Here is a 26,854-nt window from a genome sequence, read left to right as displayed (position 1 = left end):
TTCTTTTTATGACTTTCCGCAGTGTGTTCTATGGGAAAAAAACAAAAAGATGTTTCATAGATTTCACATACACTTTTGAAAAATCTTGTTCTTTTGAGTGGCCATGGTATGCTACAGGATATTCTAAAAAAAAAAAAAAAAAAAAAAAAAGAATACATCTCCTAGCACGTTAAATTTACTCTCACTTAAAAGCCATAATTGGCTGGGTGCAGTGGCTCACGCCTGTAATCTCAACACTTTGGGAGGTCAAGGCAGGAGGATCACTTGAGCCCAGGAGTTTGAGACCAGCCTGGGCAACGTAGTGAGACTCCGTGTCTACAAAAAAAAATTTTTTTAATTATTTAGGTGCGGTGGTTGGGCACCTGTAGTCTCAGCTACTTAGGAGGCTGAGGTGGGAGGGTTACTTGAGCCTGGAATGTCATGATTGCACCACTGGACTTCAGCCTGGGCAATAGAGTGAGACCTTATCTCAAAAAAAAAAAAAAAAAAGTAATAAAAAGAGTACAGGCCTTTTTGCAGGAGGCCCAGGTTCTAGATAAGCCTATGACTAAGCAGGCCTAGTCTCATTACGATAAAATAGCAGAAGGGGTGATGGTGGTGAGGTGATGATAAGGAATTCCCAGGTAGGGGTCTCTGGTAGTACTGGAACTCTATAAATGATTTTCTGAAGTCTAAGAGCAATTATACAATACTGGGATATTAAGCACAGTTTTACTAAAACAATGGGGTTTGTTGTTTTTACCTGGAATTGAGTTAACACAGCATGGAAAAGCAGATTATCTCATGCTTATCAGAAGCTTTGATTGTCAGTTGTTCGTGTCATTTATTAATAAACTGGAGAAACTTAGAGCATAGGTTTGATGGGGAGAGAGAATAAAAGTTAGTAACATTCTAGATTCCTATACTTCATTTTTCAAACGTATTAGTTTTACCCAATGAAGGTTCTTTGTGCCTTTATGTGAATTTAATTTAAAAAACACTCTTCATGTGTATACATTTAAACTCTTTACATGCTTTACACAGCTCAGAAGAGAGAGTATTTTTGGAGTAAGACAGAATTTTTGGAGGAGCCAGCAAGTTCCTGCCTCTAGCCCTTTTCTGAAATAGCTCCAGGCAACACAGTTTCTTCCGTCAGACGTATGTGAGAGTAGGAAATGCTTAAGTTACTGCAGCATTTAAAAATTCTGGTCCATTAAATTTTCATTAGTTCTTATTTATGTTTCAACAAATCTAGTGTTCCATATTGGTTGATTTCAGTATTCAGTCAGAACAACGGGTGTTGATTCATGAAGCTTCGAAGTACATTTCTCATCTTTGTGCTTCCCCCTGCTTCAGTTCTCCAGAGCTACTTAGATTACAAAATGCTGTCTTAAATTTCACATTAGAGCTCTTTTGGTTTAAAATATAAAATACATTTTTATCACTTGAAATCAGTATTATCTAATAAATAAGGATTATGATTCTCATATTTTCTAGAGTATGCTTTTATTAGCTTATAGTTTTACAGTTTTTTGAAATGAACCTTCTTGTTTTAGCAGTTTTAATGTGTAACAACAGGGTATGTAAAAAAATAGCTTTTATACTATTTATTAAAATATAACCTTTTTTCCTTACCAGTGTCCATTTCTGTGTGTTCTAATGACACTTATTTTTATGTTTCTATCTTTATGATAACTTGAAATAATGGTATTATAGTTACAGAAAATTGACCAGGGTTTCGTCAAACACTTATATTAGTTTTTATAATTTGTGTTTAGCATGAAATATCTTCGTAGACTGTACAGAAAGTAGTTGTTCTTTTTTTTTTTTTTTCCAGAAAGTAGTTATTCTAATGGCTAAGATTCTAATGATAGAGATGGCTATTTTAAATTTAAGAATTTATGTCTCCTAAAAAAAAGTAATGTTTTCATTCTTGAATATATTTAACTAATTATGTCTTATTTATTTGGTGACATTTTAACAATGGTTGACTTTCAGAGTGTGGTATGGTATAATGCTTAGAAAATGGGATCTGGCCAGGCACAGTGGCTCATGCCTGTTATCCCAGCACTTTGGGAGGCTAAGGTGGGCAGATCACCTGAGGTCAGGAGTTCGAGACCAGCCTGGCCAACGTGATGAAACCCCATCTCTACTACAAATACAAAAATTAGCTGGGCATGGCAGCACATGCCTGTAGTACCAACTCCTTGGGAGGCTGAGGCAGGAGAATCTCTTGAACCCAGGAAGCAGAGGTTGCAGTGAGCTGAGATCGTGCCACTGCACTCCAGCCTGGGTGACAGAGAGAGAGAGACTCCGTGCCCACAAAAAAAGAAAGAAAAGAAAAGAAAGTGGGATCTAAGGTTGGAGCCTCTCTGATAGCTCATTTATCAACTAATAAAACTGGGCCTGGCCCAGTTTTTAAGAATTCCAGAAGATTTGGTACTTGCTGTAAAGATGTAATGAAGTATTTATAAAATGTTGGTGTATTTGGTAACATTTAGCAGGTGATGTGTGTTCTTATCAAGTTCTGTAGTGCATTTTAAAAGTGGAGCTCAGTATTTTGCTTAACTGAATACAAAATCATTTAGGAGCACCCAACTAATAATTAATAATGTTTTCTGATTTTTTTCCCTGTATATCTATAAAAGTTAGAAAGTATATCTTTATTTTTTTCTTTAAACACATGTTAATCTTTCCCAGTTATAAAAGTAATGACACATTGCTTATGAATCGCGTGTATGCTCCACACAGTTTCTCACTTCTGTTTGGATACCATATAAGAACAAATTGGGAAATAATCCCACCTTGGAGATAATCTGTTTATCTTTTGACATTTATTTTTCCATATATTTTCATAAACACCAGGATGCTGTTTTCTTCACTTAACAGCATTATTAGGAAAACATTGCTATATTGCTTAGCATTCCCTCAGATTGGAGAAAGAAAAAAAATGGATTATATCAGTAATCGGTATGGCCTAAGCAGTGTTACTGTTCTCTGTATACATTTTCAAGGCTGAGAGAGCCTTGGCTTCATGGCATTCTTTCCATGATTAGTCTTTCTAATTCTGTTCTTTCATTTGTTCGGTTTTCATCAGCTCAGACAAAAATTCCATGACTAAATTTAAAATTAGTTGATGCCAATATATTGTTCTGGCACCTTGGAGAAGGTATCTTATTCTCTTTATGTCTTTTCCTATTCACCCATTCCTGATATCTATGAAAATGTTTAGACTGGAAGCAGTAATAAGCATGCTGTCATTCATTTTTCTGAAGATTTTTTTTTTTTTTTGCAAAATGCTTGGCCTTTAGATGTTGTGAAGCTCCTTCTATACTTAATGCTCTTTTCTTGACAGGACCTAGAAGAATCCCTTAGGATGAAGCTGAGTCTTACCAAGGTAGTTAATGGCTGTCGCCTAGGAAAAATAAAAAACCTGGGCAAAACAAGGGACCACACCATGGATATTCCAGGCTGCCTTCTGTACACCAAGACTGGCTCCGCCCCACACCTCACCCATCACACGCTGCGTAATATCCACGGGGTTCCTGCCATGGCTCAGCTTACGCTGTCATCCCTGTAAGTGTTAGAACCGATGATTCAAGTATCAACTCTGGCAGCAGCTTAGTTACCTTAGGTGCAAAAAAGAGAAAGTTTTTTTGTTGTTGTTCATATATATGATTTGTTGATTTTCATAATGAAATCAGAGAGAGGTTTCAAATACTATACATTTTCTGGCCCTAATGTGGTAGCCTCAGGCCAGACCTGTATGTTAGATCTGCTTCACCTTTCCTCCAAACCTACAGTCCCATCCTGCCCTATTGCCACTGCTCCCAGGGGTGACAGGTCAGGGGATGCTCTGTGAGAGCTACACCTGGAGTTCAGGAACTGTTATCATTCACCAGCCTCAAAGCGTTTTCTGCTTTTGCACATATACTTGCTAATACTACTTTATGGAAACAGAACTAACGAAGTTAGATCATTTTGTGTAATGTATATACTGACTTTCTACTTAATCGAAAAGCCTACTATATGAGCAATTAACATAATACTCTGCAGTGTTGTGTTAACAACAGAGATTTTAAAGGGGCAAGAGGAGGAAGAAAATTCAAGTATTCTGAAGGAATTGATCTTTGCCAGTTTCACGTCTCATTGAACCACTAGCAAATTGAAGGCTTCATTCTGGCTAATGAACCTAACCTAGTTAGTTAGAACTCTTGAATAATGATGTGATTCAAGACAGCATTTACTATGATGTAACTTATTTGGGTGCGAAGAAGAGGGCTCCAGTTGCACAGAGTATTTACAGAATGATGCATTATTATGTTATGTATTTTTCTGTTTTGCTTACAGAGCAGAACAACATGAAGTCTTGACAGAATATAAAGAAGGAGTTGGAAAGTTTATAGGTAAAAATTAATGAAGTTATTTATATGTGCCTTGTGATGTGTTAATTTGGAGTTTGGAAGTGCTGTTGCCTCTTTGATCTTTCATTCATATATTTATTTATTCATAATTTTAGTAAGTATTTTTTGAACATCTAAGAGCCAGGCATTGGCAAGTCAAGACTGAATAGGAAACAGTTGCTGCTCTCATGGAATTTGGAGCCTAGCTGGGATAAAGATAGAGAATTCTATCTTTAAAATATAAATTTTACTTTGATATAAAAATTGTGGTGACTGCTTTACAGGATTAGGGATATATATGGATATCATGACAGGCCAGAGGGTGGAGCAGATAACCTGCTCTGGGGTATATGTGCAAGGTGGTGAGAATAAAGAAAGGATTCTTTTTTTTCTTTAAACCTCCATAAAAACCCAGAGAAAGGATTCTTGAGAGAGAAGATGAGAGGCATTTTAGCTGGGTCAAGGAAGAGTAAAAGTTACCCGGGTTAGGGGTGGGAACCCAGACAGGTGTGGGGCATACGCTCCAGGCACTGATTATCTGACTCAGCAGTGAGAACTTGCATGGGGCATGCGTGAGCTCTAAAGTAGTCTCATCATGCTTGAATCTCAGACACGCAGGGGAGGATGAAGCGTTTATATATGGCTGTATTCTGATATATTAATAATATCCTCTATTCCAGAAATAGGATTTTATATGCAGATGTATGCATCTATTTATTAATAGGAAAAGCTTAACAGTGACAGCTAGAACACCAGTTCTTCTGTACACCACTTTCTCCTAAAGCTTTTTCCGATATCTAGGACTCACTTGAATGAAAGTCCTGCTTCCATTGGTTATTCAGTCCTCTGCTTCTGAGGGCAACTGCATCATGTCCTGTTGGTTATCACAAAGCCCTGTATTTTAGGAGAGGAATTTATGGAATATCATTCTCCTTGACCTGAACCCAATTTTAATAACCAGCTTTAAAGTATACAAGCATATAATTAAGTGAAAATAGCTAATGTAAGCTTTCTAGAGATAATTGTAATAATTGAAATTATGGAAAATAAAGTGAAAAGACTACAGAGGTTTTAAACTTGCTTTAATTGTTTTTATCTTTTTTCAGTGGAATCCTGTTTTATTTTCCATAATGAAAATGTAGGCTAGCATATGATATTTAAGCACATGGTTTACTAAACATTTTTTTGCATTTTTAAAAAAAAGATTGTCTTTTTGACTGAAGAACCTAAGAAACTGTCATCGTGAATCAATGAAACTTACTAAGAATGAGATCCATTTGCAGCATCCTATAACTTCTCTAAACTTCTGCCCCTAGGGACCCATAATATTATTGAGATTTATTATTAGCGAGATCACTTTATGGCCATATCATTTTATCTTTCCAGTAGCTAGTTCCCCTTGGATGGTACCTGGAATAAACATATTTGATAGTAAAATCTTTTGAGTAAAATCAAATGAGATCAACGTGTCACTAAATACTTTCCTTGTATATTGTGCTTTAAGATATATCTTTCCTTTGTAGCAGCTCAGTACCTATTAGACATGAACCTTTATATTTCTTTCTTTAGATTAGTAATCTTTTTATGCATATTGATAGGCCTCCTATAATTCCAAGTTCAGATACCACCTACTGACAGTGTTCAGAGTTGCTTTATTCAGCAGTGTACATTGTGAAGCTGTTACCTGCTATAATACAGTGTCATTGTTGATGTAAGCACTTTCAAGTGTTCTTTTTTGTGTTTATACAGGCATGCCAGAATCACTTTTGTACTGCTCCCTGCACGATCCAGTCAGCCCCTGCCCAGCTGGTTATGTAACAAACAAGGTGTGTTTTCAGAAGGGCATCCAAGGCTGCAGCTTTGTCCCAGGAAGTCAGCCTACTGTGTATCCCTCAGATGTTCAGATCCGACTGTCTGGGATGATCCCTTATACCTTTTTCTTATTTCAATAATTATAGTGGCATGGGATGGGATGGTTTATAAAAGTTAGAGGCTGGACACGGTGGCTCACGCCTATAATCCTAGCACTTTGAGAGGCCAAGGCGGGCGGATCACAAGGTCAGGAGATCGAGACCATCCTGGCTAACACGGTGAAACCGCATCTCTACTAAAAATACAAAAAATTTGCTGGGCGTGGTGGCGGGTGCCTGTAGTCCCAGCTACTCAGGAGGCTGAGGCAAGAGAATGGTGTGAACCTGGGAGGCGGAGCTTGCAGTGAGCCGAGATCGCAACACTGCACTCCAGCCTGGGCAACAGAGCACAAGACTCTGTCTCAAAAAAAAAGAAAAGGAGTTAGAATAGGGCTGCCTAAGGATGAGATTAAGATGAAGAACACCATATGCTCAGCATTTTCATTGTTGCAAAAAAATTTGACGGTAGAGGAGGGTCAAATACATGCCAAAAAAAGAAATTTCTATGATTGGGGAAAACAATAGTCTTTCGGCACCATGCTTTGTTGGATTTTTAACTTCAGGAAGAGTGGGGAAAAGTTGCTGATAAGTATTATTATCACATGTATAACTGTATATTGTAGAACCTCAATGTAATACTGTCTGCTGGGTCTACAGCCAGAGATTTTGTCTAGTGAAGAACAGTATCAAAAGCACCTCATTAAAAGTGTTCAGCTGAGAGGTGGCCTCGTTGGCATTATCCCTGAGGACAGCGTTCTGGCAAGGCTTCGGTGTGTACTGCTGCTTTACAAACGCAAATACTTTTCCTGCACTCACTTTATTAATATCAGCAATATTTAGTAATTGTGCTCCTCAGAACACTATTTTTACTCATTCTCCTGTTTAAGCTTCTATTTATTTTGTAATTTGAATTCTAGAGAAACTACTTTGGCTGGGTATGGTGGCTCACGCCTGTAATCCCAGCGCTTTGGTAGGCCAAGGTATGTGCATGGCTTGAGCTCAGGAGTTCGAGACCAGCCTGTCCAACATGGCAAAACCCCATCTATACTAAAAATACAAAAATTAGCCAGGTGTTGTGGCACACGCCTGTAATCCCAGCTACTTGGGAGGCTGAGGCAAGAGAATCACTTGAACCCGGGAGGCAGATTTGGCAGTGAGCCAAAATCGCACCAGTGCACTGCATTCTAGCCTGGGTGACACAGCAAGACTGTCTCAAAAAAAAAAAAAAAGGAAAAGAAAATACTTTGAATTCCATTATCTACCCAAATTATAAGGGAGAGGAATCATTTAAACAGTAATTCTGATGCCTTAGTACAAAATAAAACAACTATATGTTGGCCCTCCATCTATGTCCTTGTTGATCTAAAAAGAGGGATGCTGTACAGTAACCAAGATAGAATTTTTTTTTCCTTTTTTTTTAACTTTTATTTTTGTTTCGGGGGTACATGTAAACATTATTACATAGGTAAATTTGTGTCACGGGGTTTTGTTGTACAGATTATTTCATCACCGAGGTATTAAGCCTAGTATCCAATAGTTATCTTTTCTCCTTCTCTCCCTCCTTTCACCCTCCACATCCAAGTAGACCCCAGTGTCTCTTCCCTTCTTTGTGTTCATGTGTTCTCATCATTTAGCTCGCACTTATAAGTGAGAACATGTGGTATTTGATTTTCTGTTCCTGCATTAGTTTGCTGAGGACAGTGGCCCCTAGTTCCATCTGTGTTCCTGCAAAAGACATGACCTCATTATTTTTTATGGCTGCATGATATCCCATGGTATATATGTACTGCATTTTCTTTATCCAGTCTGTCATTGATGGACATTTAGGTTAACTGCATGTCTTTGCTATTGTGAATAGTGCTGCAGTGTACATTTGCATGCATGTGTCCTTACGGTGGAATGATTTATATTGCTCTGGGTATATGCCCAGATTACTGGGTTGAATGGTAGTTTTGCTTTTAGCTCAAAGATAGAATGTTACTAATATATGTTCTCGTGAACTAGGAGATTTAAGTCTTTAATTCTATATCTAACTCAGTCTAGTAAACACTAGATATTAAAAATGTATAGGGCCCTAGACTGTGCTTTTGGGATACAAACATGAATTGGGATACTCTAGTCAGACAAATACAGAATGGTGTAATAAGTGCTATCATTTCTATAAAGAAATAAGTACACATTGATGTAAAAGCATAGAGGAGTGAGGGATGGATTATGCCCAGGAAGTTTGGAGATTAATATGTGAACTCAGTGTTTTGATGGACACATAGTATTTTGCCAGGCAAAGAAGTAGAAGTTCCAACACCTAGAAATAATAAATACTTGAGGTGATGGATACTCAAATACTCTGACATGATTATTACACTTGCTCTATATGTAAGGTGTCTCACATGTACCCCATAAAAGTATACAAATATGTATCAATAAAAAAGCGTTCAAAAAAAAAAAAGAAATATGGGACTGTCAGTCAAAAGGAACAGTGTCATCAAAGTCTGGTGTATTCAGGAACAGCAAGGGTTGGGTAGGGGTGGGGCAGGTAAGACAGGGGAGAACAGAAGATGGTTAGAAAAGTATAACAAATAATTATTGGGGGCTAGCTCAAAAGTTGTCTTATATGACCATTGAAGGATTCTCTGTAAGCTATAAGATCCTATTAGCCACCATGTCTGGATATTGAATTGTCACCATCTCTGCAGTTGTAAAGAATTATTGCTTTATCATTTTAATTATTTTATTTTTATTTGCATTTTACTCTGGCTGATTCCTCATCATTTTGCTCCATGGCAGTCTGTGTCTGTGTGGAGTGTTGCAGGACGAATGGAAATGACTGTTTCCAAGTTCATGGCAATTCAGCAGGCCCTTCAGCCAGATTGGTTCCAGTGCCTCTCCGATGGAGAAGTGTCTTGTAAGGAAGCAGCTTCCATAAAAAGGGTCAGAAAGTCTGTTGACCGATCACTTCTTTTCTTGGATAACTGTCTGCGGCTGCAGGAAGAGTCAGAGGTAATTCTGTACCACTAACTACTCCTTTCTCTTGACACTCTTGCCTCCCTTACATTCTGTGACACCACCTTTTCTGTTCCTCCTACTACTGTGCTCCTCACTCTTTGTCTGTTTTACTCTCTATTTTTATTTGCTTTTTGAACCCCAAGTATTACTGTTCTCTAGGATTCTATCTTAGGTTTCTTTTTTCATCCTATTCTGTATGTTATTCCTGGGCAGCCTTCCCTTAGTTTTAATTGCTGAATAATTCTAAAAGTGTATAAACTATCAAGATCATTCTACTTAGCTTCAGAATTACATAATTACTGGGCTATAGGTAGGATATGTCACTAGAATATTCCTCATACTCAGAAGTGACCGGACTCATCATCTTATCTCCACAAGTCTGTTCTTCCTTTTGCTCTTCCTCAATATTTTATCTCCATTTATGGCATCCACCAAGCTCCCCAGCCCAGAAATTTGAGCTTTTCTTTTTCTTTTTTGAGTCTCACTCTGTTGCCCAGGCTGGAGCGTAGTGGCGCGATCTCAACTCACTGCAACCTCTGCCTCCCAGGTTCAAGGGATTCTCCGGCTTCAGCCTCCTGCATAGCTGGTATTGCAGGCATGCACCATCATACCCAGCTAATTTTTGTATTTTTAGTAGAGATGGAGTTTCACCATGTTGGCCAGGCTGGTCTCAAACTTTTGACTTCAGGTGATCCGCCCGCCTCAACCTCCCAAAGTGCTGGGATGACAGGCGTGAGCCACTGTGCCTGGCCAAGAAATTTGAGCTTTTCAAGACTCCTTTTTTCACTCACATTTAATATCCAACTGTTCACTCTTCCTTGATTCCATTTGCCCAAATGTGTCTAGAATCTCCCCCTCCTTATCACCACCTTAAGCCATAAGTGCATCATCTCTTACGTTTGTAATTACCTTTGAATTCTTCTCTCTGCCTCCATTCTCATCTTTATCCAATCCATCTTTCAGCCCTGTTATCCAAAAAATCTTTGTAAAGTACAAACATGAGCTCCTTGCCCACTTCCCTAAAAGAATTTAATGAGTCTCCACTTCAGCTCTTACATGGCATGGACAGTCTGCTGTGATGTGGCCTCTGCCTACTCCTCCAGCTCACTGTGGGCTACTTTCTCCTGTGACTTGCACTCTGGCCTTTCTGAGTTGCTTGGAATTCCTTGAGGCATTAGCTTGTTTCATTCTGTACACAGATTTCATTCTGGACTGTTTCTGCTTTTCTTATCTCTAGCTATATTCCCTCTTTTGCTTCCGCATAGGCTCGTTTCATTCCGTGTATCATTCTTTTTTTTTTTTTTTTGAGACACAGTCTCACTCTGTTGCCCAGGCTAGAGAGCAGTGGGGCAGTTTTGGCTCACTGCAACCTCCACCTCCCAGGTTTAAGCAATTCTCCTGCCTCAGCCTCCCAAGTAGCGGGGGTTACAGGAATGCACCACCATGTCTGGCTAATTTTTGTATCTTTAGCTTATTTTTAGCTGAGACGAGGTTTCACCATGTTGGTCAGACTGATCTTGAACTTCTGATCTCAGGTGATCCACCCGCCTTGGCCTCCCAAAGTGCCACCTTTCATTCTATAGAACTGGTTCCTAATACTTCCAGGGAATTCAATTCATTCTTTGCTACCTCTTTAATTAGTATGTAGCTATATTTTAGCCCCAATCATATTGTATTTCAATGATTTCTTTATGTGTTTGTCTTTATTAAACTGTGGCCTCTTTAAGCTCAATTTCTGTGTGTAATTGGGTATCTTCATCATGCAGCAGAATGCCATCCCTGTCTTATTCACTGGCTCCTCTTATTCTGAATGTCCTTCAATATTGAAGCTCTCCAAGATTCGGCTTTTGGCTTTCTTTTCTTCTCCATATATTACCTGGTTTAGGGATGGCGAATGGGTTTCATCCGACACATAGTAAGCCCTCAGTAAATGTTTGCTCATGGTGAATGGTTATGATGGGGTGAGGAAGATGAAGCTGTAGTGGTAAATCAGGGATACTGACAGCAGAGTTAATTAAGTTGGAAAAGGATTCAGAGAACAGTAGAGATGAGGGAACAGAAGATAGTGATCAAAGGAATTTTAATATCTGAGATCATGTATGTGGATAATCCTGAGCGATGATCACATCCCACTATGGCAAAGCACATTGAGTTTGAAGAACATCATTGTATTGAATTTAGCAATAAAAATACAATTTAGCTAATAAAGTTAATATAAATGAAATAATTAGAGGAAACAGTTATTCTGAATAGAATTCACAGTATATGTAACAGGAGTTTGGTGTGGGGACATTGCTGTGGGTCTGGGCAGTTAGTGTTGGTGGCTTGCTAGTAATTGTTTTGAGCCAGTCATTATCTTTGTAGGACTAGTGATGTTTGGGTAAGTAGAAAGCAGGACAGGGAGTGTGACAAAGATGATTATTAGAAAGGTCAGATGAGCCTCAAGTCCCTCATCTATGTTGTTGCAATCAGCCTCATCATTTCATATTACTTCTGCATATTTGTGGGGTTTTTTTTTTGTTTTGTTTGTTTTTTTGAGATGGAGTTTTGTTCTTGTCGTCCAGGCTGGAGTGCAGTGGTGCAATCTTGGCTCACTGCAACTTCTGTCTCCCAGGTTCAAGCGATTCCTCCTGCCTCAACTTCCTCAGTAGCTAAGACTACAGGTGCACGCCACCACACCTGGCTAATTTTTGTATTTTTAGTAGAGATGGGGTTTCACTATGTTGGCCAGGCTGGTCTCGAACCCCTGACTTTGTGATTTGCCTCCCAAAGTGCTGGGATTATAGACGTGAGTCACCGCGCCCGGCCTTACTTCTGCATATTTATTGGTCAAATGTGTAGTCCCTTTCCATATCCTTTATTATTGTCTTGACATGATTATTAAATAATGCCCCCCGCATTCTTAAGTGTTCCATTTTAGATAATAAATTATATGATCGTGCTTCTTACACCCAGGAAAGGGAGTTTCCCAAATAGTCATGCTAGTCATGTAAGCAGGCAGGCCTGTGTAACTCTCTGCTTTGTGTATCTGCATACATCTTTTCCCATGATTCCCTCCCTGTCTTATTCACTGGCTCCTCTTATTCTGAATGCCCTTCAATATTGAAGCTCTCAAGATTCAATTTTTGGCTTTCTTTTCTTTTCCATATATTACCTGGGTTAGGGATGGCGAATGGGTTTCATCCGAGGTGGTCGGGTGCAGCAAGAAGACAGTCATCTGTTAGTCACATCTGCTGTCAAATCAGGAGTGGAGAGTTGTAGTATCATGGCAGGTGTCTGCCATTCTAGCCTGGGCAATCATGTTTGTATCACTCATGTTTGTATCACCCATACCTTTAGGTTCATTTAGGTTCAGTGGCTGAATTAAGATTGCCATTTGGACATCCTGCTGATTCCTCAAACTCAGAACACGCAGAACGGAGTAATCATCTTGCCTCATCCATTATTTTTCTAGGAGTCCCTGCCTTTTGCTCTTATCACCATCTCCCTGGACTTGCAAAACAGGAGCCGAGAGTCATTTGAGACTTTGTCTTTATCCTCTCCTTGGATGACTAATCAGTCAAGTTATGTTGATCCTACTTCCTGATGAGGTTTCAAGTTTTATCTTTCCTCTTCATCCACATGGCCACTGCCTTAGTCCAGGTCATCTCATCTTTCACCTGGATCATTAAAGTTGTCTGCTATTCCATTCTTCAATCATACTCACCCTTAATTTATTCTTCACACGGCAGCCAAAGTGTTCTTTCTAGAGGAATAGTCTGATTATGTCCCTCCTGCTTAAACTAAGGAGTGAAATTCTCTCTTCACAGTGTTCCAGGCCTCCTCTCTATCCCTTTCTTCTACTGGAGAGCCATTGTTGATTTGTATATTTTCTTGCAAAACTTATTTTTTGCAATTACATACACGTAATTAATACATAGATATACATGGCTGTATTACATGAGTATGATCATATATTCAGCAATTTGCTTGTTTTTCATTTAACAATATCCTGAAACTCTTTTTCTATCGCTGCATATATTGCTATATGTACTGCATTCTTTTTAAACAGCTGCATAGGAAGCCATACTGTGTATATATTATGATTTACATAAGCCTTTCCTCTATGGATACACACGTAAGTTGTTGCCAGTTTTTCATTATTCTAAACATCTTTGTAAATAAACCTTGGCACATGTGAATGAGTATAGGAGAGATTGTTAGACATGGAATTTTAGGATCCATAGATAAAAGCATCGACATTTCTATAAGTGCTGCCCACTTTCCTTCCTAAGAGGTTGAACTGATTTTTCTCTGTGTTTATCAGGGTATGTAAGTGTCATTTCCCTTACAGTTTCACTTCTACTCTGTTGTTATCTGTGTTTTAACCTTTTTGTTATTATATGGGCAAAAATGGTATCTCGTTGTTTCCGATTTTGCATTACCTTACTAACGAGGTTTAGTAGTTCTTCATATGTGTATAGGGCATTCACATTTATTTTTCTGAATTTCATATTTACATATTGTACCTAGATTTCTATGAGGTTATCATTCATTTCTTTAGAGGATTTGTTGGAGCTCATTTTATGCTGTAGATATTTAAATATTCCTCCAAAGAGTAAGAGTAAGTTCTCCTTTGCCTTTGTTGATGGTGTATTTTACTAGAGAAGTTTTACTAATTTTTTTTTTTTTTTTTTTTTTTTTTGAGACAGACCCTTGCCCTGTCATCCAGGCTGGAGTGCAGTGGCCCGATCTCGGCTCAGTGCAAGCTCCTCCTCCTGGGCTCAAGCGATTCTCCCACTTCAGCCTCCCGAGTAGCTGGGACCACAGATGCATGCCACCACATCCGGCTAATTTTCGTATTTTTAGTAGAGATGGGGTTTTGCAATGTTGGCCAGGCTGGTCTTAAACTCCTGACCTCAGATGATCCACCCGCTTTGGCCTCCCAAAGTGCTGGGATTACAGATGTGAGCCGCCATGCCTGGCAAGTTTTTGTACTCAAACTTGTCAACCTTTTCCTGTAAGCTTTAGCTTGTTTAGGAAGGCCTTCCTTACCCCAAGATGGTAAAAATATTCAACATATTCTTCTAAAACTTGTGTAACTATATTTTTTATGTTTAGCTATTAGGTCCATTGAATTTGTGTTGTGAGGATGGTGTGTAGTAGTGGTCTTTATTTTGTTGGTTTGTGAGTGGATAGTCAGTTGTCTCAACAGTTTCTGAGTTCCTAAAGTTATCTCTAGCTAAGAGGCTTGGAGGTAGTCTAAAGCAGGCCTGGATAGTCATTACACAAATTAAAACTCTTCATTTGTCCTTTTCCTCTTGTCCCTGTTTAGTGTACACTTTATTTATTTATTTACATTTTTTTACTGAAACAAGGTCACACTCTGTTACCCTGGATGGAATGCAGTGGCACAGTTTCAGCTTACTGCAACCTTCGCCTCCCGGGCTCAAGCCATCCTCTCACCTCAGCCTCCCGAATAGCTGGGACTACAGGCACAAGCCACCATGCCCAGCTAATTTTGTTTTTTTAATTTTTTGTAGAGACGAGGTCTCCCTGTGTTGCCCAGGCTGGTCTTAAAATCCTGGGCTCGGCCGGGCGTGGTGGCTCAAGCCTGTAATCCCAGCACTTTGGGAGGCCGAGACGGGTGGATCACGAGGTCAGGAGATGGAGACCATCCTGGCTAACACGGTGAAACCCCGTCTCTACTAAAAAAATACAAAAAAATTAGCCGGGCGAGGTGGCGGGCGCCTGTAGTCCCAGCTACTCGGGAGGCTGAGGCAGGAGAATGGCGTGAACCTGGGAGGCGGAGCTTGCAGTGAGCTGAGATCCAGCCACTGCACTCCAGCCTGGGCAACAGAGTGAGACTCCGTCTCAAAAAAAAAAAAAAAATCCTGGGCTCAAATGATCCTCCTACTTCGGCCTCCCAAAGTGCTGGGATTACAGGCTTGAGCCAATGCATCTGATCTAATTTAATCTAAGCCAGAACAAGACTACATATGTTGAATGCATCTTTTTCCTAAGTCTTTTCTTACCTGATGGGTAAAGTATGTTTTTCAAAGTATGTTCCTCAGAGCCCTAAAGGTTCTTAGGGAGAAGGGAGCACCATGCCCCTTAATGCTTCACCTGCAGCAGCTTCACTGAGGTCTCTTCTATACATTGGACTTCCATGTAAGGTTCATTTAAACAAAGGTCTCTGATACTGAAAATGGTTAAAAACATGTCATCCTTTTTTAACTCAGGTTCTTCAGAAGAGTGTGATCATTGGAGTGATTGAAGGTGGAGATGTGATGGAAGAGAGGCTGAGGTCAGCACGAGAGACAGCCAAGCGGCCCGTAGGTGGCTTCCTTCTGGATGGTTTTCAAGGAAATCCAACAACCCTGGAGACTAGACTGTGCTTACTGTCATCAGTCACTGCAGAGCTGCCGGAGGACAAACCAAGGCCAGTTCAGTTAGGACACAGGCTGGCCTCATGGGATGCAGGACAGGAGTGCTGGCTAATTGTATATTACATAGTGTCTGTGCATGGGCATGTTTTTGATGCTTTGATTATGTCCTTTCTGGGCTGAGTCTGCTGAGGCACTGAGGCAGACTGTAAGGGGAGTTTCTGTGAAGGCTGTCCTGGCCTTGATTTCAGAGTGTAGAGTAGAGAATAACTGCCATGTGAATTATGTTATTTGATCCTCCTAAGCGAGAGCAAGTATTATAGTGTTTCCCCTCATTCTTTTGCCAATTACAAATATTGTTGTCTCTTCATTATAACATGGTATGTGGAGACCAAGTATAAAGTCATTTGGAACTCTGATTTAAACTGAGGAAAGTTGAGGACAGATATGGGATGATTAGTGGGATGAAGATGAGTTCCACCAACAAGAACTTAAGAAGCTCTTAGATTTGAGGCTGGTAGTGAGTGGTGTCAATTTTTGAAATTAAGGGGACTGACAACCCTAGTAGGATTGGTTCTTACATTTCCATAAATTGCAGAATTCACCTTGTGCTGGTAAGAAAAGATGATCTGCAAGATTTGAAGCTACAAATTCTGAGTTTCTGAATGCAGCTGATGTCGTATTAGGCTACCCACATTTTTTTTAATGGTTTGTTATCTCAATGTGAATATTCATGCTTTTTTCCTGCATGTATATTAAGAAGTTTGGTTGTGGTGTGCTGCTCTACACTCCTTTAGTTGGATAGTATATAATATATGTAATTTTACTACTTTTTTTTTTGAGACGGAGTTTTGCTCTTGTTGCCCAGGCTGGAGTGCAATGGCATGATCTTGGCTCACCGCAACCTCTGCCTCCTGGGTTCAAGTGATTCTTCTGCCTCAGCCTCCCAAGTAGCTGGGATTACAGGCATACACCACCACACCTGGCTAATTTTGTATTTTTAGTAGAGACAGGGTTTCTCCTTTTTGTCACGCTGGTCTCGAATTCCCGACCTCAGGTGATCCGCCCGCCTTGACCTCCCAAAGTGCTGGGATTACAGGCGTGATTTTACTACCTTTTTAAAGATCCAGGTACAGCTTAGAGGAAAGCACATGAATCATACATACAGCTCAATTAATTTTCACATGTCTACACTTGTGTAAACACTACCCAGAACGAGGTATTTCCATCACCTCAGCCAACCTTTGACCCCCAATTTTACCTAGTTCTTTTGTGTTCATTGCTCCCTCTCCTGTACTTGTTTCACTCTGGTGCACATAACACTTCAGCACTAGTATTTCTAGACATTTTCTGGACTTCTTCCTGTTAAGTGCTCGCAGATGTCTGTTACTGAATTTGAAAGCTGGATTGTTTTTCTTTCTATCAGTGTGTAGAAATGCCAGCTTCAGTTGGATAGGAGTTCGAAAATATTACATTACTTGAAGGAAACTGTAGTCAAGAAAACCAGCATATATTTAAGAGTTCTGCTTATTTAATATTACATGAGGCTTTTCTTTGCATTTCTGTGCCAGTTCATAGAAAGGGGCTATAGGTAGAAAAACAAACATAAAAAAGAGCAGCAGCCAGCCAGTCAGCCGTGATTTAGTGCATCTCCACATCTGTTTTCATGGAGTGGCAAAACCTAGCTGAGTGCCATTAATAGTCTTAGAATGCCTTACCTATTACAGGTTGAGTATCCTTTATCCAAAATGCTAGGGACCAGAAGTGCTTGAGATTTTGGATTTTTTCAGATCTTGGAATATTTGCAGGGTACATACTGGTTGGGCACCCCTAATTTGAAAGTCCAAAATCCAAAACTCTTTGGTGAGCATTTCCTTTCAGTGTCATGTTGGCGCTCAAAAAGTTTCAGATTTGGGAGCATTTTGGATTTCAGATTTTCGGATTAAGGATGCTAAACCTCCATCCTGGCTAACACGGTGAAACCCCGTCTCTACTAAAAAATACAAAAAAGTAGCCGGGTGAGGTGGCGGGCGCCTGTAGTCCCAGCTACTCGGGAGGCTGAGGCAGGAGAATGGCGTAAACCTGGGAGGCGGAGCTTGCAGTGAGCTGAGATCCGGCCACTGCACCCCAGCCTGGGCGGCAGAGCAAGACTCCGTCTCAAAAAAAAAAAAAAAAAAAAAAAAAAAAAGGATGCTAAACCTGTACCTTGGAAAACACCATCTCATTCCACAGTGCAGACTTTTTATTAATGGAGAAAATATAAAGAAAGCCAACTAGATTCTTAGATCCTATGGCCAGAGGTGAAATCCTGACAGCGAGAGTTGCTTTATAAATTAACTTGTGAGGGATATAGTAGAGTAAAATGTCTTTATTGTACCAATTATGAAAAATTATAGGCAAAATACAGTTAAAACAAGCACAATATTTCAGCAAAAAATAAAGCACACAGCTTTGCACTCCTAAAAATTCTATATAGTGAACAGGCTATAAAGTTTAGTTTATGACTAGGGAGGTTGTTCAGAAAGGATGATAGTTGAAGGGAAACTAACCTAACCTTCTTTGAACTTCTCTCTGAGATCAGAAACTATACTATGGGCCGGGTGCAGTGGCTCACACCTGTAATCCCAGCACTTTGGGAGGCCAAGGTGGGCGGATCACCTGAGGTCAGGAGTTCGAGACCAGCCTGGCCAACATGGTGAAACCCCATCTCTACTAAAAATACAAAAATTGGCTAGGTATGGTGGCAGGTGCCTGTAATCCCAGCTACTAGGGAGGCTGAGGCAGGAGAATTGCTCCTGGGAGGCAGAGGTTTCAGTGAGCTGAGATTGTGCCATTGCATTCAGCCTGGGCAACAAGAGTGAGAATCCCTCTCAAAAGAAAAAAGAAACTATACTATGTGCTTTCTCAAATATCTCATTAATTCTCGGAACGATTCTGTGGGGGTATATATTATTTGCTCTTGTTTTTAAGATTAGAAAACTAAAACTCAGAGAAGTTAAGTAATCTTTCCAAAGTGACACAGCAAATACATAAATGACAGAGCTAGTATTCAAGCCCCAGTTTTTCTGGCTCCAAAGCCAAACTACATGTTTCTGTCTACTGCCTGCCGCTCTAACCGTGATTGGTGTTTTTCATTATTATTATTTTTTTTTTTGGTGCCTTGTCCATTAAAAGGACTTTCTGATTTCCTTCCTTGCATCGTCCTCATGTCACTGTTCTTATTGTTACTTTTACAGGCTCATATCTGGTATTGGTCGGCCAGATGAGGTGCTCAAGTGTATTGAAAGAGGAGTGGACTTATTTGAGAGTTTTTTCCCTTATCAAGTAACAGAGCGGGGAGGTGCCCTGACTTTCAGTTTTGATTACCAGCTGAATCCCGAAGAGATACGTAAGTCTTTTGAAGTTTATCTCTTATCCTTAAGTTTCTTCCATTTCCTATTAATTTTTGGCTTGAGTCACAAGACAGAAATATGTATATATAAAGCCAGTGTTTTAAAAAACTACATCTTTGTTTCTTATCTGTGTGCCCTGGCATGTTGGCACACAAATCCAGGTACTTAATACTATACATGTTGCTCATCAATATTAGGATGTGATTTTATAGTGAACAGAACCAAGAAAAACAAAACCTCCTCTGTTAACAACCTGAAAAAAGAACATTCAGAGTGAATTGTGATGAAAATCATAAGAAAACCTTTGAACTGCTTGGTTAAAGTTAACTTATTTTCTCACAAAAGAGTTTTTGTCTTTTCTTTGCAAACCTTATACTATTAAAATACAGGGAGACTCATGATCCTCTGATCCTAGTGTTACTTCTTGCATTTTGGTGGTTTTTCTTTTATTTATTTATTTTTTTTAATACGCCAGGCTTTGAAAGCTGTTTTCCTCTGCTAATGTTGCTTTGAAGGACTGCCATTTTCTTTTATTCTTTAGTTTTCCAGAAGTTAAGAAAGTCAGTTTCAGATTCTAACACTTAACTGGAGGTACAAAAGGAGCTGGGATATCGACTTTGGGCTAGAGTTGCTTGAAGTGGGTTTTCAGGAGAGTGTCTCCGTGCGGTCTTCCCTCTGACCTTGAGAAATGGCCTTTCCTTTCCTTTTCCTGCCGTCTTTGGAACTTTTCCTTAACCACGTCAACCTTAAATTTTAAATAGGACCCAAAACTTCCTTAAAAGTTCATTTTTATTCCTCACGGGTAACTAAATTTCATTCAGATGTTATACTTTTATGAAGCAGCTTAACCATTAATCTAAATAGAATTATTCTGGAAACAAAATAAATCAAGTTGATCAAATTCTTAAATATATAGGAGATCAATTTTACTGTCCTTTTAGACAGACCAGAACATAATGTATGTGGCTAGGTATACCATTAACACTATAAATTTTCACACCTGCATTTACAAACTGAATTATTTCCACCAGAATAGAGGTAACTGTTAGTCATTCAGTACCAGGAATATGCAAAGCTCTAAAAAGAACCTGATTTGACTTCTCTGTAATGAACAAGGTCATTTTTGGCCAGAGAAAGCCAAGTTTCTTCATGATTAGGAAAAAGAAAATAGTTTGAATGTTTAAACAAAGTATTATTAACTGTGTGTGTGTGGTAAATTAAAGTACTTTGCCACTTACATACTGAGAATTCCAAAGAAATTACTTGACACCAGTTCTCCCAAATGACAAGAGTTTTCCAAAATGTCAGAGCTTAAAAAAATTTTTTTCAGAAATAGGGTCTCACTCTGTTGCCCAGCCTGGAGTGCAGTGGTGTGATTATGGCTCGCTACAGCCTCGAACTCCTGAAAAAAGAACATTCAGAGTGAATTGTGATGGAAATTATAAGAAAACCTTTGAACTGCTTGGTAAAGTTTAATTTGTTTAACTTTAATGGGCACAAGCCATCCTCCCACCTCAGCCTCCCGAGTACTAGGAGGTGCATGCCACCTTGTAGGCTGGGACTACAGGTGCATGCCACCATGCTTGGCCAATTTTTAAATTTTTTGCAGAGACAGGGTCTTGCTGTGTTGCCCAGGCTGGTTGTGCACTCCTGACCTCAGGCGACCCTCCCGCCTGAGCCTCCCAAGGTGCTGGGATTACAGGTATGAGACACTGCAGCCAGCTGAAGGCTTCATTATGGTTTCCCACATCAGCATGCAAATTTATGAGAACAAAATTATGACAGCTCTGTGCCCAGTGCTCAGGTTGCTTCTCTTATTCCTTTGACCTTGATAAAATTACCCTCCTAAGACCACCTGTCCTTCTCCGGGGACCAACACTGAGATTTGTTATCATTTGTTCCCAAAATACTCCTTAACTACTTGTCCCTGTTTCAGGCAGTTGGCTTTTTGTAGAGTAGCTGGTGTTTCTTTTGCAGTGCAAGGAATGTTTCTTCTTAAAGCAGGAAGTTGAAGGGAACAATTCAGGTTGCCATTTAATTCTGGATAGTCTGGGTTCCCCAGAGGGCCAGAGTCTCCACATAGAATACATACATTAAAACCATGTTCTACTTCAATCTATTTGGAATATAGGTAATTCGAAGCCCAATTTATTTGCATGTACATTGTGATAAGGGATAGTGATAACCCCACCACACACACACACACACACACACACACACACACACAACCAACTGTTAACTTTTGTTGGTTTATTTATTTATTATTAAATAGAGATGGGGTCTTGCTATGTTGCCCAGGCTGGTCATGTACTCCTGACCTCACGCAATCCTCCTGCCTTAGCCTCCCAAAGTTTTGGGATTACAGGCATGAGCCATCACGCCTGGCCACCAACCATTTTTTAAATTATTTCTTGATGGTAAGATTGTATGTTATATATTTGTAACTATAATTTGCTTAAATATTATTGAATCTCTAAATCATTTTGGTATTGTAGATAAGAGGACAGTGACCGTCTTGGAGCATATTGCTGTTTTTCATTTCTTGTGTGATTTCCTTAGGATAAATTCTCAGGAGTGAAATTACAAAGATCATGTAATAATAACTAAAATAAAGTGCTTCCAGTGGCCACTTCTTATCTGATCATCATTCAAGGCTTTTTATTGGTTTGTCCTTCAGTATTACAACAAAATGGAACACAAGAAGAAATAAAATGTGTGGATCAAATAAAGAAAATGGAAATAACTGGTTGCAACCAAGAAATAACATCATTTGAAATTAATCTGAAGGAAAAAATGTAAGAAATTTTTAAAGGTTTAGATTTTACTTTCTGATTTCTGAATTTTAGTCTGTTTTAAAAGTTTATGGGACTATTCTCAATTTATGATTTCATAAAATATTAATAGTTGGGTATTATTTAGACCTTCTCAAATTCAGTTTCAAAAAAACTCTTTATTTTCTGCAGATGAATTTGTAGACTTTGTCTTGTCAGAAGACTAGAGCCAGGTAATGATTGCTTTAGAAAAGCTGACAGAAAGATTAGACCAAATCCATTGTTTGCTGTCTTTTATTCCTTTAGAGCATAATAAGGATTTCAAGATAAAACACAACAAACTTTTAAATTGTAGGGTGCCTAACATCTTTGTTAGATACAGGCTATAAATCTTACATAAAATATTTATCTCTATAAAGAACAAATTAAGATACAGATTGAATTGAATATCCCTTCTTCAAAATGCTTGGAACCAGAAGTGTTTCAGATTTCTTTGATTTATTGTTGTTGTTGTTGTTTTATTTTAGAACATTTGCATTATACTTACCTGGCTGAGCATCCGTCATCTGAAATCTGAAATACTCCAATGAGCAGTTCCTTTGAGCATCATGTTAGTGCTCAAAAAGTTCTGAATTTTGGAGCATTTCCCTTTTTAGATTTTCAGATTAGGGATACTGAACCTGTGTCTTGTAATTTTTGTATTTGGTCAAAAGTGGTAATCATCAGTGAACCAGTGAGTGATTTTTCTTTGAGTCTGACGCACTCACTTTAGTACTAGGGTGGGTTTTTTGTCTTATGTAAAGGGAAATCCTATGGCTTGTGACTTATTTATATCTATCTAGTGATAGTATAGACTTGAGAGTTCATGAAAGAATGTGAAAATCCTTGTTCTTACTCATATTCTGTTGGGACTCCTTTAATTGTAGGTCAGAAATGGTAATGTCTACCACATTTGACTTCTTAAAAATAACCAAGGAGATAGATTTGCTTTTGTCTTTCTTTTCTTTTATCCTTTTTTTTTTTTTTCTGTCATCCACTGACTCTCAAATGATTTATTTATGTTTTTAAATTTTTAGGGTAATATAAATGGTTACTACTAAAATTCCCTTCATGTTATAGATTTAATTGGAAATTATACTATTATTATTGGCACTAGACTTTCAGTTTTTGTGATTTGTAGACAAATTCTAGCACTGCTCTTGACTGTGTGACTTTGGTCTGGTCAATTCACTTTTTTTTTTTTTTTTTTTTTGCAACAGTCTCGCGCTGTCGCCTAGGCCAGAGTGCAGTGGCATGATCTTGGCTCACTGCAACCTCCGCCTCCTGGGTTCAGGCGATTCTCCTGCCTCAGCCTTCCAAGTAGCTGGTATTACAGGCATGCACCACCATGCCTGGCTAATTTTTGTATTTTCAGTAGAGACAGGGTTTCACCATGTTGGCCAGGCTGGGCTTGAACTCCTGACCTCAATCCACTTATTTTTAATAGTTGATTAAAGGTAACACCTGACCAGGCATGGTAGCTCACATCTGTAATCCCAGCACTTTTGGGAGGCTGAGGATGGAGGATCACTTGAGCCCAGGAGTTCAAGACCATCCTGAACAACATAGCAAAACCTTTTCTCTAAAACAGATTATCTGGGCGTGGTGGGAGGCTGAGATGCAAGGTTGCTTGAACCCAGGAGTCTGAGACTGCAGTGTGCTATGATTATACCACTGCACTCCAGCCTGGGTGACAGAGCAAGACCCTGTCTCAAAAAAAAAAAGTTAACATCTATACAGTGCCTAGGCTTAGTACGTGCCCAGCAGTGTTCAAGTTCTTTCACTGTACTAATTCATTTCATCTTTGTAACAACTGTCTGAGATAGGCACTGTTATTACCTTTGGTTCATGGATGAGAAATAAGTCACAGAGAGTTGTTAAGTGACTGTGACTTGCCCAAGTGAGTTGTGAAGCCAGGAATCAAATTCATGCAGGGTAGCTCCAGGCCCTCCCTCTCAACCCCCATAGTAATCTTCTTCTGTAGAATGACAATAAAAATGGTTATCTCTAAGAATGAATGTGAAGGTTAAATGAGACAATATATGTGAAAGCGTTTGGTAAACTGCAAAAAGCTGTGTAAGTAGAAGTCTACCATGTCTTTTGATAATAATTCTGGTGGTAAGTGGGAAAGAAGTGTCACTCACTTCTCTCCTAAGTGTCAAACACTTACATGTGTTTCCTAACATTATGTGCCTTTACAATGTGATTAGTAGTAGTCAACATGAGTGAGCAACCACATGAATTTATTCTGATGCTCCTTCGTAACCCCAGACTCGGAGTTTGCATCAGTCAGAGAAAACCTCCAGGGTCTCCCTGACTCATTGTGTTCTTTGTTAACTTTTTTTTTCTTTTTTGGGACGGAGTCTCGATCTGTTGTCCAGGCTGGAGTGCAGTGGTGTGATCTCAGCTCACCACCTCTGCCTTCCGGGTTCAAGTGATTCTCCTGCCTCAGCCTCCCGAGTAGCTGGGACTACAGACACGCACCACCATGCCTGGCTAATTTTTGTATTTTTAGTAGAGATGGGGTTTCGCCATATTGGCCAGGCTGGTCTTGAACTCCTGACCTCATGATCCGCCTGTCCCGGCCTCCCGAAATGCTGGGATTACAGGAGTGAGCCACCGCATCCAGCTCTTTGTTCACTTTTAACCTTATTGCCATTTTAAGCAGGTGCACAGCACTGAACATTTGCTAGTGATGTTATTAACCACTGGTAACTTTACCAGCAGAATAGATAGCTGAGGTTGTGGATTTCTTGTGTTCCGTACTTTCTGGAATGTCACTGTGACTTCTGTCTTAGGTACCAGGAGGACTTTAACCCGCTGGTGAGAGGATGTTCCTGTTACTGCTGTAAGAATCACACTCGGGCATACATCCACCATCTGCTGGTGACCAATGAGCTGCTGGCCGGAGTCCTGCTTATGATGCACAACTTTGAACACTACTTTGGGTTTTTCCATTCCATCCGGGAGGCACTAAAAAATGACAAACTGGCACAGCTGAAAGAGCTCATCCACAGGCAAGCATCTTGAGATCTTGCAAATACAAGTCTCACTCTTCACACTGAGCCTGTATCAGTGTTGTAAGATGGGAAGACATGAAGAAGAAATAATCTGAGCCTTAGTTATTTATATTTTGATATAAGGTCTGCTAAAGTAAAGAATATTTGTACCAAACTGCCCACATGAGGGTGAAGAGATTTCTTCTAAAGACTTAAATGACCTGGATTGAACAGAGAGAATTGAACTGTGACCTTTTAAACTTCTAGACTAATTCTTTTAGTTGATAGAGATTCATTTAGTCAAAGACAAAAGCTTTAGCTGTGAGGGCACCACCTTGAAGTGGGAGTGACAAGATTCTGAGGGACCAGTGAATGGGATGGAGGCTTGAAGGGAAATGGTATGAGACGCATGGCCTCTGGACATATGCCTGTTGATTTGAGAAGAAATCTGGCTTGTTTGAGGGTTTCCTTTAGTTCACCTTCATACTCTCAGGAGACTCTTCTGGATACTTTTGTCTTCTACCCTGCCCTGGCAGTGCAGCCAATCAGAAATGACTCTTGTGACTTAACCGAGCTCGGATATCCCTGGAATGTGGGGCGGGCTTGAACATTGCTCCTGTGATCATCTGTCCCAGGTCACACTCCTCCATTTGACCACATGGCCTATTTGTAGCTTCTTTTTAGAGCCAATGTAATTGCCTGTTAGGAGCCAAAAGTTTGCCCAGCTGCTTTCATCTGGTTGTGCAGATCCATTGTGATCTGCCTTCCAGGCTCATTAATAGTCTAACTACGTAATAACTGAAGCCCTATCTCTTGTGAAGATTCATTCTCAATGTGTTCACTTAGACAGAGCCCCGCCTGGCCTAACGATTAGAAGATAGTCTCCATCCTCTTCAGATATGACTCCTGGGCAATTCACTTAACTTCTCCATGGCTGTTTCCTGCTGAATAAATAGGGACAGGCATAATGGATAGGAATGAATGAACTTTTAAGATACTGTCTAGTTCTAAAATTTGAAGAACAAAAAGTTTTAGATTAGAGTCATAACCTTAATAGCCCTAATTGTCATCCTGGGAGATAGGCAACAGTAGGGATATCTGAGAGCCTAAAGAGAGGTTTGGCCTGTGGGTTTTTAAACGGTTATTGAATTGGTATCAGGAGATCCTGAGGCTGGTAGGGGAAGGTGATTCTTTCTAAGTTATCTCTATGTTTTTCAAGTTTTCTTTAAGGAATACACATACACCCACATGCACACACCGTAGTTTTTATACAAACAGCAATAACAAAACCAAAAAGATGCCCCTTTTTTTTGTAGGGGTAAGAAATACATTTGTTTTATACTTCTATGCTATATTTTGCTGTTCAAAATTTAGTGGGCATTACTTAATATTGTTTCTAATTATTTTGTGGCTGCTGTATGTTTTATTTGTTGGGAGCCCATTATATTAGGCCGTTCTTGGATTGCTATAAAGAAATACCTGAGACTGGGTAATTTGTAAAGAAAAGAGGTTTAATTGGTTCACAGCTCTGCAGACTTTATAGGAAGCATGGTACTGGCATCTGCTTGGTTTCTGGGGAGGCCTCAGGAAGCTTACAATCATGGCAGAATGTGAAGGGGGAGCAGGCACATCACATGACAAAAGCAGGAACAAGACTCAGAGCAAGAAGTCACTTATCAGCAAGGGGATGGCCCAAGCCATTCATGAGGGATCCACCTTTGTGCTCCAAACACCTCCCACCAGGCCCCACCTCCAGCATTGGGGATTACATTTCAACCTGAGATTTGGGCTGGGACAAATAGTCAAATTATATTACCCATCTATATGGTTTTCTTTTTCGTAATATGGGAATGTCTATGAATAAATTCATGGGCATCCTCATAACTCTTCCACGAATGGCAAGGGGTACTTACGGAAAACAGTTTTCCAAGGATCTGATTGTTTTGAAACGTGTTAGATTGGACTTGTTCAAATGTTCATATTTTTGTTC

General features: G+C 39.6%; 1 protein-coding gene across 2 annotated transcripts in view; it reads left to right on the top strand.

The window, feature by feature from the left end:
- The window catches only part of QTRT2 (queuine tRNA-ribosyltransferase accessory subunit 2), a 31,843-nt gene extending 5,326 nt beyond the window's left edge, over window positions 1-26,517 (top strand). Inside the window, exons 2-9 of one of the 2 annotated variants that reach the window (XM_050778779.1) lie at window positions 3,335-3,555; window positions 4,330-4,385; window positions 6,132-6,208; window positions 9,080-9,292; window positions 15,520-15,719; window positions 18,900-19,051; window positions 21,733-21,850; window positions 24,664-26,517. In XM_050778779.1, the coding sequence (XP_050634736.1) occupies window positions 3,356-3,555; window positions 4,330-4,385; window positions 6,132-6,208; window positions 9,080-9,292; window positions 15,520-15,719; window positions 18,900-19,051; window positions 21,733-21,850; window positions 24,664-24,895 (1,248 nt within the window). In that variant the 5' untranslated portion in view covers window positions 3,335-3,355 and the 3' untranslated portion in view covers window positions 24,896-26,517. The remainder of the gene's footprint in view (window positions 1-3,334; window positions 3,556-4,329; window positions 4,386-6,131; window positions 6,209-9,079; window positions 9,293-15,519; window positions 15,720-18,899; window positions 19,052-21,732; window positions 21,851-24,663) is intronic. The other variant, XM_050778780.1, reaches the window with a different exon arrangement.
- Window positions 26,518-26,854: the final 337 nt, after the last annotated feature.

Source organism: Macaca thibetana, chromosome 2 (genome assembly GCF_024542745.1).
Source record: "Macaca thibetana thibetana isolate TM-01 chromosome 2, ASM2454274v1, whole genome shotgun sequence".
Classification (NCBI taxonomy): Eukaryota; Metazoa; Chordata; class Mammalia; order Primates; family Cercopithecidae; genus Macaca; species Macaca thibetana.
Note: the sequence above shows the minus strand (reverse complement) of the source record. Positions and strands in the feature narration are given on the sequence as shown.